The 13,917-nt window shown below is 39.1% G+C and overlaps 5 protein-coding genes across 6 annotated transcripts; all 5 read right to left on the bottom strand.

Annotated features, from left to right (window-relative positions):
- Positions 1-94: 94 nt before the first annotated feature.
- On the bottom strand, positions 95-3,021 carry LOC124315270 (cytochrome P450 4c3-like). The gene is made up of 12 exons (XM_046780830.1): positions 2,691-3,021; positions 2,504-2,583; positions 2,324-2,408; positions 2,032-2,226; positions 1,895-1,961; positions 1,682-1,811; positions 1,510-1,609; positions 1,343-1,446; positions 1,205-1,273; positions 969-1,137; positions 720-899; positions 95-643 (listed from the first exon to the last, which is right to left on the bottom strand). The coding sequence occupies exons 1-12, from the start codon at positions 2,884-2,886 to the stop codon at positions 471-473; spliced, it is 1,548 nt and encodes a 515-aa protein (XP_046636786.1). The 5' UTR covers positions 2,887-3,021; the 3' UTR covers positions 95-470.
- A 1,845-nt stretch (positions 3,022-4,866) lies between these two features.
- On the bottom strand, positions 4,867-6,804 carry LOC124315430 (cytochrome P450 4c3-like). Its single transcript, XM_046781103.1, has 10 exons — positions 6,588-6,804; positions 6,395-6,495; positions 6,233-6,317; positions 5,954-6,148; positions 5,808-5,874; positions 5,603-5,732; positions 5,419-5,533; positions 5,233-5,336; positions 5,093-5,161; positions 4,867-5,017 (listed from the first exon to the last, which is right to left on the bottom strand). The coding sequence occupies exons 1-9, from the start codon at positions 6,778-6,780 to the stop codon at positions 5,108-5,110; spliced, it is 1,044 nt and encodes a 347-aa protein (XP_046637059.1). The 5' UTR covers positions 6,781-6,804; the 3' UTR covers positions 4,867-5,017; positions 5,093-5,107.
- A 999-nt stretch (positions 6,805-7,803) lies between these two features.
- LOC124315269 (cytochrome P450 4c3-like) lies at positions 7,804-10,303 on the bottom strand. The gene is made up of 12 exons (XM_046780829.1): positions 10,063-10,303; positions 9,920-9,999; positions 9,733-9,817; positions 9,470-9,664; positions 9,324-9,390; positions 9,109-9,238; positions 8,934-9,033; positions 8,768-8,871; positions 8,626-8,694; positions 8,383-8,551; positions 8,141-8,320; positions 7,804-8,057 (listed from the first exon to the last, which is right to left on the bottom strand). Exons 1-12 carry the CDS (start codon positions 10,256-10,258, stop codon positions 7,885-7,887), a joined length of 1,548 nt encoding a protein of 515 aa, XP_046636785.1. The 5' UTR covers positions 10,259-10,303; the 3' UTR covers positions 7,804-7,884.
- Positions 10,304-10,571: 268 nt separating this feature from the next.
- Positions 10,572-11,779, bottom strand: LOC124315612 (cytochrome P450 4V2-like). Its single transcript, XM_046781397.1, has 5 exons — positions 11,696-11,779; positions 11,552-11,620; positions 11,290-11,458; positions 11,012-11,191; positions 10,572-10,928 (listed from the first exon to the last, which is right to left on the bottom strand). Exons 2-5 carry the CDS (start codon positions 11,615-11,617, stop codon positions 10,753-10,755), a joined length of 591 nt encoding a protein of 196 aa, XP_046637353.1. The 5' UTR covers positions 11,618-11,620; positions 11,696-11,779; the 3' UTR covers positions 10,572-10,752.
- Positions 11,780-12,538: 759 nt separating this feature from the next.
- On the bottom strand, positions 12,539-13,480 carry LOC124315667. Of its 2 annotated transcripts, none has more exons than XM_046781477.1 (3): positions 13,246-13,480; positions 13,049-13,146; positions 12,539-12,739 (listed from the first exon to the last, which is right to left on the bottom strand). In XM_046781477.1, the coding sequence occupies exons 1-3, from the start codon at positions 13,436-13,438 to the stop codon at positions 12,650-12,652; spliced, it is 381 nt and encodes a 126-aa protein (XP_046637433.1). In that variant the 5' UTR covers positions 13,439-13,480; the 3' UTR covers positions 12,539-12,649. The 2 variants fall into 2 exon arrangements, with proteins under 2 accessions (XP_046637433.1, XP_046637434.1); XM_046781478.1 differs by lacking the exon at positions 12,539-12,739 and adding an exon at positions 12,891-12,960 and having other exon boundaries at positions 13,246-13,479.
- Between the last annotated feature and the right edge of the window lie 437 nt (positions 13,481-13,917).

The raw sequence follows: 13,917 nt of genomic DNA, 5'->3' as shown, positions 1-13,917 counted from the left end.
GCGCACTGATTTGCATCCGACGGGAGGGGAGGGGTGAGAATACCTGCAAGGTGGGGAAGTTTCTTTCTTCTTCATTTTGTTTCGACGGGTGCAGTAAAGAAAAATTTGGTTTTCTATTCAAGGTTTTCTGACATTTTATTTCAAAGAAGCCGCGTACCGTGCCGAAATGACTTTTTTGAATTTTTCTTACCTTTCCTTTTTTTCTTTTTGAAAAATTCCTTCTTTTAAAAAGGCAGGGTGAGGAAAATAACAAATGGCTTCCAACATGCAAAATTGCTTTGAAGAAGTTGGATTGCGAAAAAAATATTAATAGACTTTGTAAGAGACAGAACAGACCGGATTATCAACCATTTCGGTTTTATATATAATGTTATTTCCTATTATGGGTATAAATGCAGAATGCCAATTTTGAACGGAATTTGCTCTAATAGTGTCATGTAATTCCAGTGACATTATTTACTAGTAATTTCCTATGAAATGACTCGTTTTGAAACAATCAAATTGCATTGGCCGCTCTTGGGTTTAGACAACAGTGTCATGGACGGAGTTTCGAGCGGAGCCGATGGATCGGAGACGGAAAATCGGAGTCGACGCAGTAAATTGGCCAAAGAGACTTTCAGTTCCAGCATGGCGTACCTGTGTCCTGGGTAATAAATAGATGGACGCCATTTTATAAATCAAGAGAGGCAACCCCCTTTTCAAATTTAAACTAAACTCACCAATGCAATTGCGGACGCCAGCGCTAAATGGAACGTAGGCGTACGGATGTCGGCCGACGCTGTTCTCCGGAAGGAATCGCTCCGGCTTGAATGCATCCGGATCGGGATAAACTTCCGGATTTCGATGAGCAGAGTAAATGTTGAATATGACTGTTAGACCCTTTGGTAAGGTGTATCCTTCTGCAAGTATTTACGACATTGCAATAGTTGTATCAACTTTATAGATTTGAGTTCATTAAAAATTATGACCTGCTTGAACGTCTTCCGTTAAACGTCGCGAAATGAGCGGAAGGGACGGATACAACCTCAATGTTTCCTTGATGCAACACTCCAAATATTTGAGCTCAGTCAAGTCCTGTGCCGTCACCGGCCGATCGGAATTGCCAAAAATCAGATCCAATTCGTCCGTCACCAATTTCTAAATGAAATCCGTTTAAATAAAACTTAATTTTGAATATGATACAGTTATTTAAAATAAATGTTACCTGCTGATCGGGGTGCTTGGCGATGAGATAAAGGAACCAAATGAAAGTCAAGGATGTTGTATCGATACCCTATTTAAAAATAATCATTGAATATGTTAATAATATTTGAGAGGTGGTGGATGTGGCAATTATCGATACCCCTCCCATGAATAGAAAAATTTCATTTCGAATCGCCTTGTCGTTCAGATCCGGATTAGCTTCGGCTGCTTGGAATAGCAGATCCAGGAAAGCCAATCTCTTCTCTAATATAAAAATGGGTTTTTTAATGCTGGTTCAAAAATGTCGAATTCAAAACATTTTTTTACTTGGTCGGCTGTACTCGTCTTCTTCCTCGTTATTGTTGTTGGAAACAAGCGACTCGCACTGGCCGTTTTTCTTCTGCAGCTCAAGGCGATTTTGAATGACCTGATGTCGTAGTCCAAAAAATGCAAAAGTGTATTATCCATCAGCCAACCTAGAATCGCAATGGTCAATTACCTTGTCAATTAAGGAACTGGTGATGGAAATGCATTGCTTTTCCAGGCGGTAAAGTGGACTCAATTTGAAAATGAAATCGCTTCTGAGCCACGGCTGGTAGAAACAGCGTTGCATAAAGACGTGCTCCAATCTGTCAAAGTGTAAATGAATGGCAAGTTGAAATTTTTTGAAATTGCCGTTTCAAAATATATGCAGGTGGATAAGATAGCTGACCTTTCAATGCACTGGAAGAAGTTTGTCGTTTCCTCTTCGCTCCACGATTTCCGCCCCATCGAAGTCTCTTTTAGATCGGTATAACATGAATGATGTCATTTCGCTTATTAATTAATCGAAAAATACAATTAATATACCAGAGAGAATATCTAAAGTGAGTTTAGACATGATTGGAAACACGTCAATTTCTTTGTGTTGTTCGGTCTCGAGCATTTCTTCCAATTTGGCAACGCAGTCGAGGCTCAAGTCGTTGAAAGTGCCAATGAACCTGTTGAGAATTTGAAAACTAAACGCGGGATTCAGCATGCGACGCCGTTTTCGCCACGCGTCATCTGTGAGTGGTAGTGGTATAACAGCAGTTCAATATTAATAGCATAAATTATTATAACTGAAGTCCAATAATGAAGTAATAGCTATCATCTGCCGTACCTGTAAAGAGGGCAAGGCTTTCGCCGTGAAATAGATATTCATAATCGTGGGGTCTATTGATTAGTTTAGGGTTCGATAAAACGGACTGTTTATTCGCAGGTGAAAAGAAAAACAAATGACTGTCAGTAACGGATATATGTCAGACTAAGAACTGAGAATTAAACTGATTTCTTTGATTACTTCGAATAGCTTAGAGTGAGCCATGAAAACGGCCGGATAGAAACTGATCCAAATCCTGCAAATAGGCTCGTACTTCACATCTGAAAGGGATATATCAAATATCAATATATATATAGAGAGGAATTCACCTTTGGAATTTAAATTGTTTGTTTTAAATATAAATAAACGCAACGATCGTTTTTAATACCATCGAGAGAAAAATTCGCAAAGTGGAGGAGGTTGCCCAGCAAGGGAAGCGGTTTCGGTCCGGGCAGAGCGTCGATGAGACGGACAAAACGGGAACGAGTCCACACCCAATAATAGCCGGCCAGCAATCCGGCCAGGGCCGTCATAATCAGCGACAATGGACTCCATCCAGCAGCAGACCACGAAATGCTCAGCATCTTCAAACGATGATAGCCGGACACCAACTACCTGTGCAAGTCTCGGATCAAGACTCTCTTATCCTTTCTTTAATAAAATAAAACTCTCATATTTCTTTCGAACTTAAGTTGGCCACTCTCTCCTGTTGACTGGGTTAGTTTGTGACCAACTGACCAATACTTCCTTAACAACTGTACCGGTATTGAAAGTGGGGCTTATTTCGTTTCGCTTTTGATTCGTTTCAAAAATTGGTTTTCTTTTGGGGGTTTGTTAAATGGGGCAACGTACATTTTCACAGTAGATTGCGCATTAGAATTTGCCCTGGTTTTCATTTGCCATTTAATCAACGACTCCAAGCCTGAAACTGGCCAACAAAAACTGGATGACGTCCAAGAATGGCAAAGAAAATTTCGACTAGTTCGAAAAAAGTTTCAGACAAACTCAAATAGGAATTAAGACAAACCCAACATAAACCTGAAACCTTATTATTCCATCTTGAAGATCTTGAAGAGAGTTGATTGGAGGAGCTATAGGTTAAACAGGGAAAGGAAATCATCATTTATCAACAATATAAGAAAAACCAGTTAGAAACACCATTAGTCTCTCAATGGTTTATTACCAAACAAGTGCTTTCAAATGTGCGAATGTACTATACAAAGTTGTTGCCATATTAATTCTTTCCTTCTTTTTACCTCGTGCGAACAAAACGAGAACAACACCACACCCAATAATAACCGGCTGCCAACAAAATGACGATGGCCGTGAATGTCAAAGACAATGGGCTGCTCCATCTCGTTCGAAAAATGTCCAACATGTTCGCACTTAAGAGTTTAGAACCAACTTTTAAACAGCGAACCGACCTACCCAATAATCCCCCGCTGAAACCAAATCAAATACAATGGCTGAAAGAGGTCCAAAAGAGAAAGGACCCTTTGTTTTGATGTGAACACGGAGGAAGTATATAATAGCACTATATCTGTAAACGCTGAAGGTTGGGGGAAAAGAGAAAGGAAGAGTCAGAAACAAAAAAAAAACAAAAAACAAGACAAAAACAGATAAATCATTAAATCGTTTCGAATATATTTGCGTATCAGATCAGCAGGTATAGTCGTAAAGCAGAAAACAAGTTAGCAAATAAACTGTTTTTAAATTGGGCGACTGACCACCTTAACTATTGAGAAATTAAATTCTATTTTTATTTAGACCCTCATTTATGCAAATTAATAATGTCTTCGCTCGGGTACTTGTCAAGAGAAGCCGAGAAGGTTTGGTTTTCTTTCAAGGTCTTGTTTGAAGAAGCCGTGCAGTGCTGGAATAATTTCATGAATTTTTCTTACCATTCCTTATTTCTTTTGAATATTTCTTTTTTTTTTTGAGCAGCTGGGAGAAGAATTTAATTTAATTTAATTTTTTAGTTCGTTGTAATGCAATTTTCAAAGATTTTTGGGCGATTTTTTTTAGAGACGATTAATTTGCATTGATTGTCCTTGGGTTTTAAAAAAGTAATTTGAATGGGAGAGAAATCAAGTGGAGCCGACGTATCAGAATAAGAAAATCGCAGCCGCCGCAATATGTTGGCGAGTGAAATTTTGATTTCCAACATGGCGAACTTTTGTCCTAGAAAAATGAATTCAAATGCTGTATCAAAAAATTGTCATTCAACCATCAAGCGATTGTCGTGGGAGAATTAGACGACCCACCGATGCAATTGCGTGGTCCGGCGCTAAACGGAATGAATGCGTACGGATGTCGGCCCACGCTGTTTTCCGGTAGAAATCGTTCCGGCTTGAAAGCATCCGGTTCATGAAAAACTTCTGGGTTGCGCTGGCTCAAGAAAATATTTATTATAACTGGCAAGTCCTTTGGTAAAGTGTAATCACCTATTAATCAAATGAAAAATATATTTTTTAAGCGGATGCTAAGGAAATGGACCATAATTCATCCGCATTTCGCTAGGAATTAAAAAAAAAAAAACGATTTACCAACTTGAACTTCTTCCGTTAAGTATCGCGCCACTAATGGAATGGACGGATACAACCTCAATGTTTCCTTGATGCAACACTCCAAATATTTGAGCTGAGTCAAGTCCTACGCCGTCACCGGCCGATCGGAATCGCCAAAAATCAGATCCAATTCGTCCGTCACCAATTTCTGAATCAAATCACAAAATTCATTAAATATTAGTTCTTCTATTATGTATGTATGTACTTTCATTAACGTATATACCTGGTGTTCCGGATGTTAAGCGATGAGGTAAAGAAACCAATTCATGGCCACAGATGATGAATCGAAACCCTTCGTATTTATAATTGAATTAAAAATTGACAAAAAAAAAAAATAAGAATTTTTTAAATAATTTTTTTTACCGCAATAATGAAAAGGGAAATTTCGTCGCCGATCACCTTGTCGTCCAATTCAGGATTCTCTTCCGATATTTTTAATAATAAATCCAAAATGGCCAATCTCTCTTCTATAAGAAATAACCGCCGATTATAAATCAAACTTCATCAAAAGAAGATGAACTCAATTTCAATTCATAGTAATATATCTACTTGGTCGTGAGAGCATGTCTTCTTCATCGACGTTATTATTGTTCAACACTGGCTGAGGACTTGAGTGTTTCTCTGCTGCGTTTCGCCTCTGCAATTCGCGTCGTTCTCGAATCACCTGTTTTGACGACCGCAATATGGCGCGTGACATGACGAAATAATGACATCAATTCAAAGCCGAATTTACCTTTTCGTGGAAGGTGTTGAAGAAAGAAGAGTACTGCATTTGTTTGCGGTACAGTGAGGTGAATTTGTAAATCCAATCGATCCTCAGCCACGGTTTACGGATGGCACGTTCCAAAAAGATGTGCGCCATTCTGTTTGGCAAGATGAAAATTGGCTGACAAAGTGCAAACCGATTTGATTTTTTCATTTACCGTTCGAAAACTCACCCGTCCATATTCTGTGCGTATGTACTCGTGTCCTCTTCACTCCACGTATTCTTACCCATGGAAGTTTCTGGATTCGAACAAAACAAATTTGTTTGATTCATTTACAATAGAAGTTAGTTCTACCGCAAATTTAGTTATATAATTACCGTAGAGAGCATCGAAAGTCAGCTTGACTATAATCGGAAAGATGTTAATTTCTTGGCTTTCAGCTGTGCCAAGAATTTCTTCCATTTTGGCAGCGGAGGCCATGCTCTTTTCATTGAAGGTAGAAATGTATCCATCGAGAATTCGGAAGTGGAACGCCGGAGTCAGCAATCGGCGACGGTGACGCCATTTGTCACCTGCGATATTCCGAAAATATAATTTTTAATACGAGACTCGAATGCTGTAGAAAGAAGCTGAGCGTCTCTCATTTTATTACGTACCTTCTATTACAGCAAGGCAGTTTTCAGGCAAAAAGAATTTGTATTCGTCCACTTTTGTTACGAGTTTGGAATGGGAAAGAATTTGCTGTTGAAGAAATGCTTGTTGGTATTAGGGGCCTGTGATTTAAACTTGATAAAGTTAACGCTTGAATACTGTCTTACTTCAAATAGTTCGTGATGAGCGACGTGAACCACCGGATAGTAACCGATCCATGTTCGGAAAATATATCCGTTCTGTTTGATCCATTCAGCACACAAACGATCTAGAGCCAAAACAGCAAAACAAATGAGTTCATTTTAGATGTTAATATATAATGTATAGCCCAAGTGAGCTGAATCAATTTGAGAATCGTACAATTAGCAGTGTACTTCAAAATATCGATGATGTTGCCCAGGACGGGAAGTGGCTTCGGTCCAGGCAGAGCGTCGATGAGGCGAACAAAACGAGAACGACTCCACACCCCATAATAGCCGGTCAGCAATCCGACCAGGGCCGTCATGGCCAGGGATGTTGGACTCATCCATTTAGACCACGAAATGCCCAACATGTTTAAACGATGATAGCCGGGCACCAACTACCTGTGCAGTGTGCATGGTTCGATTCCAGACTTGTTTTATCCCTCATTCGATAAAATATAAAACGCTCGATTTCTTTCGTTATACTCGTACACCACTCTCTTCTGTTGGACGAAGCGATAGTTGTATTTTGACTTTCACGCTTTCCTAGCGTATTGCGAATTCCAACAGTTGAAAAGATCCAACACAAATTAATCGAGTTCACGTGACAAACGAGTTGCGCACAACATATGTATAGGATAGCTAATGCGTTATAGAAACCTTGTACCGCTATAGAAAGTGTGGCTTAATGTTGTTTCGGTTTTGATTCGTTGTGAATATTTTACGATATTTTATTGGGCAGTTTTTTAATAGGGCAACATTCCGCAGGCATCAACAGCGACTGCACAAGTAATTGGCCAGCAAGAACAAAAGGACAACAAACTCAGCAAATATATAACGAACGTCAACTTGAAGAGAGAGCTGATTGGAGAATGGGGTTGAAACAGATTTAAAGGGAACTTTCTGGAAATTTCGAATTTCAACACTTTCTAACAAGTCGTTTTCCATTTTTTAGCAATGTGCCATCGATTTGCGTCTGTGACCGAAATGGGGATGGGAGTAGGCCTATATTTACTGCATGCAAACGCTCGCGTACAGGTGGGTAGAAAATGTTTCGTTTCTTTTTCAAGGTCTTCTGACATTTTACTTTCAACGCAGCTGATTTTGCCTCGTGCCGAAATGACTTTTTTTTTGAATTTCTCTTACCTTTCCCTTTTTTGTTCTTTAGAAAAAAAAATTCTTTTAAAAAGGCTGGGTGAGGAAAAGAAAAAATGGCTTCGAATGTGCAAAATTGGTTTGAAGAAGTTGTATTGCAAACAAATTTGAAGAAAAATTTTATTAGACTTTGTCAGAGACATGTCGAAACGGATTATTTATCAATTAACCATTCCATTTTTTTTAAATGTATATAATGTTATTTCCTATTATGGGTAAATGCAGAATGCTAATTTTGAAGGGATAAAATAAGATATAGGAATTATATCTACACTTAATAGTGTCATGTATTTCGAGTGACATTATTCACTAGTAATTTCCTATGAAACGACTCGTTTTGAAACAATCAAATTGCATTGGCCACTCTTGGGTTTAGCCGTTAGTTGCATGGACGGAGTTTCGAGCGGAGCCGACGGATCGGAGATGGAAAATCGGAGTCGACGCAGTAAATTGGCCAAAGAGACTTTCAGTTCCAGCATGGCGTACCTGTGTCCTGGGTAATAAATAGTTGGACCGAGTTGAACGCCATTTTATTTTGATTCCCTTTTTTTATTTCAAACGGACTCGAAAACTCACCGATGCAAATGCGGACGCCAGCGCTAAATGGAACGTAGGCGTACGGATGTCGGCCGACGCTGTTCTCCGGAAGGAATCGCTCCGGCTTGAATGCATCCGGATCGGGATAAACTTCCGGATTCCGATGAGCAGAGTAAATGTTGAATATGACTGTTAGGCCCTTTGGTAAAGTGTATCCTCCTATTTACGATAGATACGTTATAGATGAACTTTATAAATTTTAGTCAATTAAAAATTACGACCTGCTTGGACGTCTTCCGTTAAACGTCGCGAAAAGAGCGGAATGGACGGATACAACCTCAATGTTTCCTTGATGCAACACTCCAAATATTTGAGCTCAGTCAAGTCCTGTGCCGTCACCGGCCGATCGGAATCGCCAAAAATCAGATCCAATTCTTCCGTCACCAATTTCTAAATGAAATCAATCCGCAAATATAAATAACGGAATATGTGATGCTGATATAATTATGTGAATTATATGTTACCTGCTGCTCGGGGTGTTTGGCGATGAGATAAAGGAACCAAATTAAAGTCAAGGACGTTGTATCAAGCCCCTATTTTTTTAAATAATCATTGAATATGTTAATGAATAATATTTGTGAAATGTGAGACGATAATTATTGATACCGCCGACATGAATAGAAAAATTTCATTTCGAATCGCCTCGTCGTTCAGATCCGGATTTGCTTCGGCAGCTTGGAATAGCAGATCCAGGAAAGCCAATCTCTTCTCTAAAAATGGGCTTTTGTTATATTCTGATTAAAGAATGTCAAATTAAATAAACATTTTTTACTTGGTCGGCTGTACTCGTCTTCTTCCTCGTTATTGTTGTTGGAAACAAGCGACTCGCCCTGACCGTTTTTCTTCTGCAGCTCACGGCGATTTTGAATGACCTGATGTAATAGTCAAAAGTGTACATTATTATATCCATCGGGATTAGAGAATGAAATATGACAATTGTCAATTACCTTGTCAATTAAGGACCTCGTGATGGAAATGCATCGCTTTTCCAGGCGGTAAAGTGGACTCAATTTGAAAATGAAATCGCTTCTGAGCCACGGCTGGTGGAAAGAGCGTTGCGTGTAGACGTGCTCCAATCTGTGTCGGCAGTGTGTTAATGATTGCAAGTTTCTGAAATTGTCGTTTGAAATAAAAGTATAGGCAGATCAAAATGATAGCTGACCCGTCAAGGCCCTGGACGTAGTTGATCGTTTCCTCTTCGCTCCACGTTTTCCGTCCCATGGAAGTTTCTTTTATAGTCAAAATAAAATTGATAGAAAATTAATCTCATTGCGCTTTTACTATAATCTAAAGGGTTTCACTCATTACCAGAGAGAATATCTAAAGCCAGTTTAGACATGATTGGAAACAAGTCCATTTCTTGGTCTTGGACGTTTACGACCATTTCTTCCAATTTGGCAGCGCAGTCGATGCTGAAGTCGTTGAAAGTGCCAATGAACCCGTTGAGAATTTGAATACTGAACGCGGGATTCAGCATACGACGACGTTCTCTCCACGCGTCATCTGGTGGGTAAAAACACCCGAGTTGAATAATAGAATGAAATTAAAGCTAACTGAAGTCAAATGAATACCTGTAAAGAGAACAAGGCTTTCACCGTGAAAGAGATATTCATATTCGTGTGGCCTACTGATGAGTTTAGGGTTCGATAAAATGGGCTACATTTGGGGGGAAACATATAACTGTCAGTAGCTTATAACGGAAATCTGCTAATCATAACTATGCTGAATAAAAAAATGAGCGCTAAAATTTGTCATTACTTCGAATAGTTCAGAGTGAGCCATGAAAACGGCCGGATAGTAGCTGATCCAAATCCGGTAAATAGGCTCGTACTTCACATCTGAAAAAAATTAAATGTGAATTCTTTTTAAATTTCAAATGTTCACAACCATCGTTTTTATACCATCGAGAGAAAAATTCGCAAGGTGGAGGATGTTGCCCAGCAAAGGAAGCGGTTTCGGTCCGGGCAGAGCGTCGATGAGACGGACAAAACGGGAACGACTCCACACCCAATAATAACCGCCCAGCAATCCGGCCAGGGCCGTCGTCATGGCCAGTGACGATGAACTCCAACTAGCAGACCACGAAATGTCCCACATGTTATTCAAACAAAAGTTGAAGACCAACTGATAGCTACGCCAGCAATGTCGTCCATAAACCTAAAATTGAATCAACAACGAACAAAGTCTAAAGAGAAAACGAATCTAGATAGTAACTGTAAAGGGGAAAGAAATTCTTGTTTTGATTTCACTATTTTCACAGTAAGGGTTGGTTGGCCGATTTTGGCGTTTCATAGCATATAGAACTAGTCAAACTAGTGACAAATGCTGTCGTTTCACTGACCTTTTTGGGGTTTTTGCACATAAATAGGAATAAATAAATAGGTTACGAATCAACAAGACGAACCAGTTAGAAATGCTGGTCTCCTTATAAAGAATTTGACCAAACAATTAAGTTTATTTAAGCATTGCCAAAGATGAAATGTTACAATGAACAACAATGTTGCCATTATAGGAATTGTGTTTTCCTTCTATCAATCAAAAGTGGCGAAAAACCTATACATATACTAAATATGCAAATATAATGCCATTATTTAAGAAAGGCCCAATCTTTTAGAAACAATGAGATTGAATTTGCCGTCCTTGGGTTTCAGCATGACATGAATGGCCGGAGTTTGCAGCGGACCCAATGGATCAGAAAGGGAAAATTTCAACCTGCGCAATATGTTGGCCAGAGCAACTTTCATTTCCATCATGGCGTATTTCGGCGCTGTTCAATTAATTAAAAAAGAAAAAGAAATTCGAATTGAACGAAATTCAAATCTCCCGCCAGCCAGTTGTTTGAAAACTCACCGATGCAATTGCGGACGCCAGCGCTAAATGGAATGAAGACGTACGGATGTCGATCGACGCTGTTCTCCGGTAGGAATCGTTCCGGTTTGAAAGAATCCGGATCGGGGAAAAATTCAGGATTGCGATGGGTGCCGTAAATATTGATCATAACTGTTAAATCCTTTGGCAAGATGTAGTATCCTGTATAATTAATTGTATATATAAAAGATTTCGGATGAACATATGCAAGTGAAATCGTTGTTTTGTCAAACAAAGTGCTGACGGTCAATTGTTATTACCTATTTGAACTTCTTCCGTTAAGTATCGACATATTACTGGGAAAGGTGGATACAACCTCAATGTTTCCTTGATGCAACACTCCAAATATTTCAACCGAGTCAAGTCCTGCGCCGTCACCGGCCGATCAGAATCGCAAAAAATCTGACCCAATTCGTCCGTCACCAATTGCTGTGAATTCATTATTTTAAAAAAATATATACGTATATTTATTTTATTTCCGCCACATTAGAATCGACATTTTAATTGATTAAGTAGGTATACCTGGTGTTCAGGGCATTTGGCCATGAGATAAAGAAACCAAGCCATGGCGACAGATGTTGTATCCATACTCTGTTTTGAAAATATACTTTTCCAAGTCAAATATATGTTGACGATGAGATATTTAAAACGCTTAAATTCACTTACCGCAGCTATGAATAAGCAAACTTCATTTCTGAGTACCTCGTCGTTCAAATCATCAGGATTCTCCTCTGACGCCTTCAGCAGCAAATCCAGAAAGGTCAACCTCTCCTCTAGCAAATAATTTGAATGGACGTATTATACTTATACATATAATACTCTGTTCAAGACGCTTTGAAATGAGTGTTGAAAACTAATTTGGTATAATTTACTTGGTCGTGATAATGTGTCTCCTTCACCGACGTTATTATTGGCCACCGAATCTGTCGACTGACTGGAATATTTGTCCGCGTTTTGTTTGAGAAATTCACGTCGACTTTGAATTATCTGTTCAATTTAGAAATGTTTATATTATAGCTAGATAAGTGCTGATGAAGGCTTTCGTGAAAAGTTCTTTAAAGATCCATTATTGTTACATGTATATAATAATACCTTATCCATGGCGACAGCATTACTTGAAAGTAACTGCAACTCTTGACGGTAAAGTGAGCTCAGTTTGTAAATCCAATTGATCCTCAGCCACGGTTCATAGACTGAACGTTCCATGAAGATGTGCTCGATTCTATGCCAGCAGACATCAACATCGATTAGTGTCAATGTCGATCAAATAGTTTTCAATATTATCGACTATACTAATAGTAGATTATCTCATAGGCTCACTTTTCTTGTCTCTCTGTAAACTTGATTGATTCCTCCTCGCTCCAAACCTGGCCCCGCAAAGAAGTTTCTAGGGCAATTTTCGAACCTCGCATTATTTTAATTGTTTATAAAATACAAAATTGATTACATCAATATGTATATAAAGCCTATACAACTATATATACATGTAGACGGCTTATATTTACCTGCAAATAGATCCAAACGCTAGCAGAGACATAATCGGATGGACGTCAATTTCTTTGCAGCCTGATGATTCCGTCCCGAGAATTATTCGTTCGATTTTGGCAACGCAGTCGAGGCTCAAGTCGTTGAAAATATCCAAGAACCCGTTGAGATTTTGAAAGTGGAACGCCGGGTTGAGCATGCGACGGCGTTTTTTCCACGGCTCGCCTGCGCGGATATCATAACGAGAATATAACGAAGCCAATAACAGCACATTCGAGGTTATAATATAGATAATATAATTTATTAGCGCATCTATAATTCTATAATAGAAATAAAATGACTTTTTTGGTTCAATCTCACCGGCCAACATTGGAAGGCTGTTTTCGGGAAAAGCAAAGTTGTATTCCCGTAGTCTCGTCACAAATTTATTGCTGGATAAAAATCGGCTGTGAAGTGATCACAGGAAGAGCAAATCGGTGAAATGAACACTTGAAACTTATATCGAATTATTATTTGGTGTGTGATGTTATATACTTTGCATAGTTCAGGATGAGCGATGAAAACCACTGGAAAGAAACGGCTGATCAACATCTTGTAAATTGGATGACGGTGGTTCATGCCCAGCAACATTTCTATACATGAACGAAACAATTTGAAACCGACACTGATGGCGTCATTTCGAACAACGGAAATAACGCGGTACTACTAGCGCAGCAAGTTATATTATTTACCATCGGGAGAGAATTTCAATAGGTGGAGGAGGTTGCCCGGCAAAGGAAGAGTTTTCAGTCCGGGCAGAGCGTCGATGAGACGGACAAAACGGGAACGACTCCATACCCAATAATATCCGCCCAGCAATCCGACCAGGGCCGTCATGGCCAGGGATGTTGGACCCATCCATTTAGACCACGAAACGTCCAACATGTTATTCAAACGCTAGTCACAGATCAAACTAAACAAAAAATGATGTATCCGAAGTGGAACTTGGTTTAGACACATACAGCGCAAAACCTGCTAAATCTGATAAAGAGAAAATTGGCCGGAGAACTTGTTTGATTGTAACAGAAAAATGGTTTGTTGTGCGCTTTCTAAAGTCCTATAGCTAACACTTGATTTCTTTCAAAGGTTCCAACAGTTAATTGACTTTCACATTTTGAATAATCGGTTGGGTCGCGGAAGGGTGGGATATAACATGACACAGAAACGATTTGGCGTTTACAGGATATGCCTATATATAGCTATATGGCTATTATAGATATGCCTATATAGGCCCCCGGCGAACAATTTCTGAAACAAACTGACAAGTCTCAAATATAATAATCAGAATAAGACGGCAGATTTAATCTACTTCTGATGACACATTATTTGCTATCAAAAGTTATGTTATATTTATATATGTGATT

Source organism: Daphnia pulicaria, chromosome 11 (assembly GCF_021234035.1).
Source record: "Daphnia pulicaria isolate SC F1-1A chromosome 11, SC_F0-13Bv2, whole genome shotgun sequence".
NCBI classification, from domain to species: Eukaryota; Metazoa; Arthropoda; class Branchiopoda; order Diplostraca; family Daphniidae; genus Daphnia; species Daphnia pulicaria.
This window is presented reverse-complemented; position numbering and strand designations above follow the sequence as displayed.

What these genes read in the sequence shown, in the direction of transcription:
- LOC124315270 (XM_046780830.1), bottom strand. Translation starts at nt 2,886, where the DNA reads ATGCTGAGCATTTCGTGGTCTGCTGCTGGATGGAGTCCATTGTCGCTG. An exon ending in CCAGTTCCTTAATTGACAAG is followed by an intron (nt 1,610 to 1,681) that starts GTAATTGACCAT and finishes CTACGACATCAG; the next exon opens with GTCATTCAAAATCGCCTTGA. An exon ending in TTTTTCTATTCATGGGAGGG is followed by an intron (nt 1,274 to 1,342) that starts GTATCGATAATT and finishes ATTTTTAAATAG; the next exon opens with GGTATCGATACAACATCCTT.
- LOC124315430 (XM_046781103.1), bottom strand. Translation starts at nt 6,780, where the DNA reads ATGTTGGGCATTTCGTGGTCTAAATGGATGAGTCCAACATCCCTGGCC. An exon ending in TTTGAAGTACACTGCTAATT is followed by an intron (nt 6,496 to 6,587) that starts GTACGATTCTCA and finishes TTTTGGCTCTAG; the next exon opens with ATCGTTTGTGTGCTGAATGG. An exon ending in CTCATCACGAACTATTTGAA is followed by an intron (nt 6,318 to 6,394) that starts GTAAGACAGTAT and finishes TTTCTTCAACAG; the next exon opens with CAAATTCTTTCCCATTCCAA.
- LOC124315269 (XM_046780829.1), bottom strand. Translation starts at nt 10,258, where the DNA reads ATGTGGGACATTTCGTGGTCTGCTAGTTGGAGTTCATCGTCACTGGCC. An exon ending in CTCACTCTGAACTATTCGAA is followed by an intron (nt 9,818 to 9,919) that starts GTAATGACAAAT and finishes CCCCAAATGTAG; the next exon opens with CCCATTTTATCGAACCCTAA. An exon ending in TGGCGTCCGCATTTGCATCG is followed by an intron (nt 8,058 to 8,140) that starts GTGAGTTTTCGA and finishes TTTATTACCCAG; the next exon opens with GACACAGGTACGCCATGCTG.
- LOC124315612 (XM_046781397.1), bottom strand. Translation starts at nt 11,617, where the DNA reads ATGGATACAACATCTGTCGCCATGGCTTGGTTTCTTTATCTCATGGCC. An exon ending in CCAAATGCCCTGAACACCAG is followed by an intron (nt 11,459 to 11,551) that starts GTATACCTACTT and finishes ATGAATTCACAG; the next exon opens with CAATTGGTGACGGACGAATT. An exon ending in TGGCGTCCGCAATTGCATCG is followed by an intron (nt 10,929 to 11,011) that starts GTGAGTTTTCAA and finishes TTAATTGAACAG; the next exon opens with CGCCGAAATACGCCATGATG.
- LOC124315667 (XM_046781477.1), bottom strand. Translation starts at nt 13,438, where the DNA reads ATGTTGGACGTTTCGTGGTCTAAATGGATGGGTCCAACATCCCTGGCC. An exon ending in ATTGAAATTCTCTCCCGATG is followed by an intron (nt 13,147 to 13,245) that starts GTAAATAATATA and finishes GTTCATGTATAG; the next exon opens with AAATGTTGCTGGGCATGAAC. An exon ending in CTCATCCTGAACTATGCAAA is followed by an intron (nt 12,740 to 13,048) that starts GTATATAACATC and finishes ATATCCGCGCAG; the next exon opens with GCGAGCCGTGGAAAAAACGC.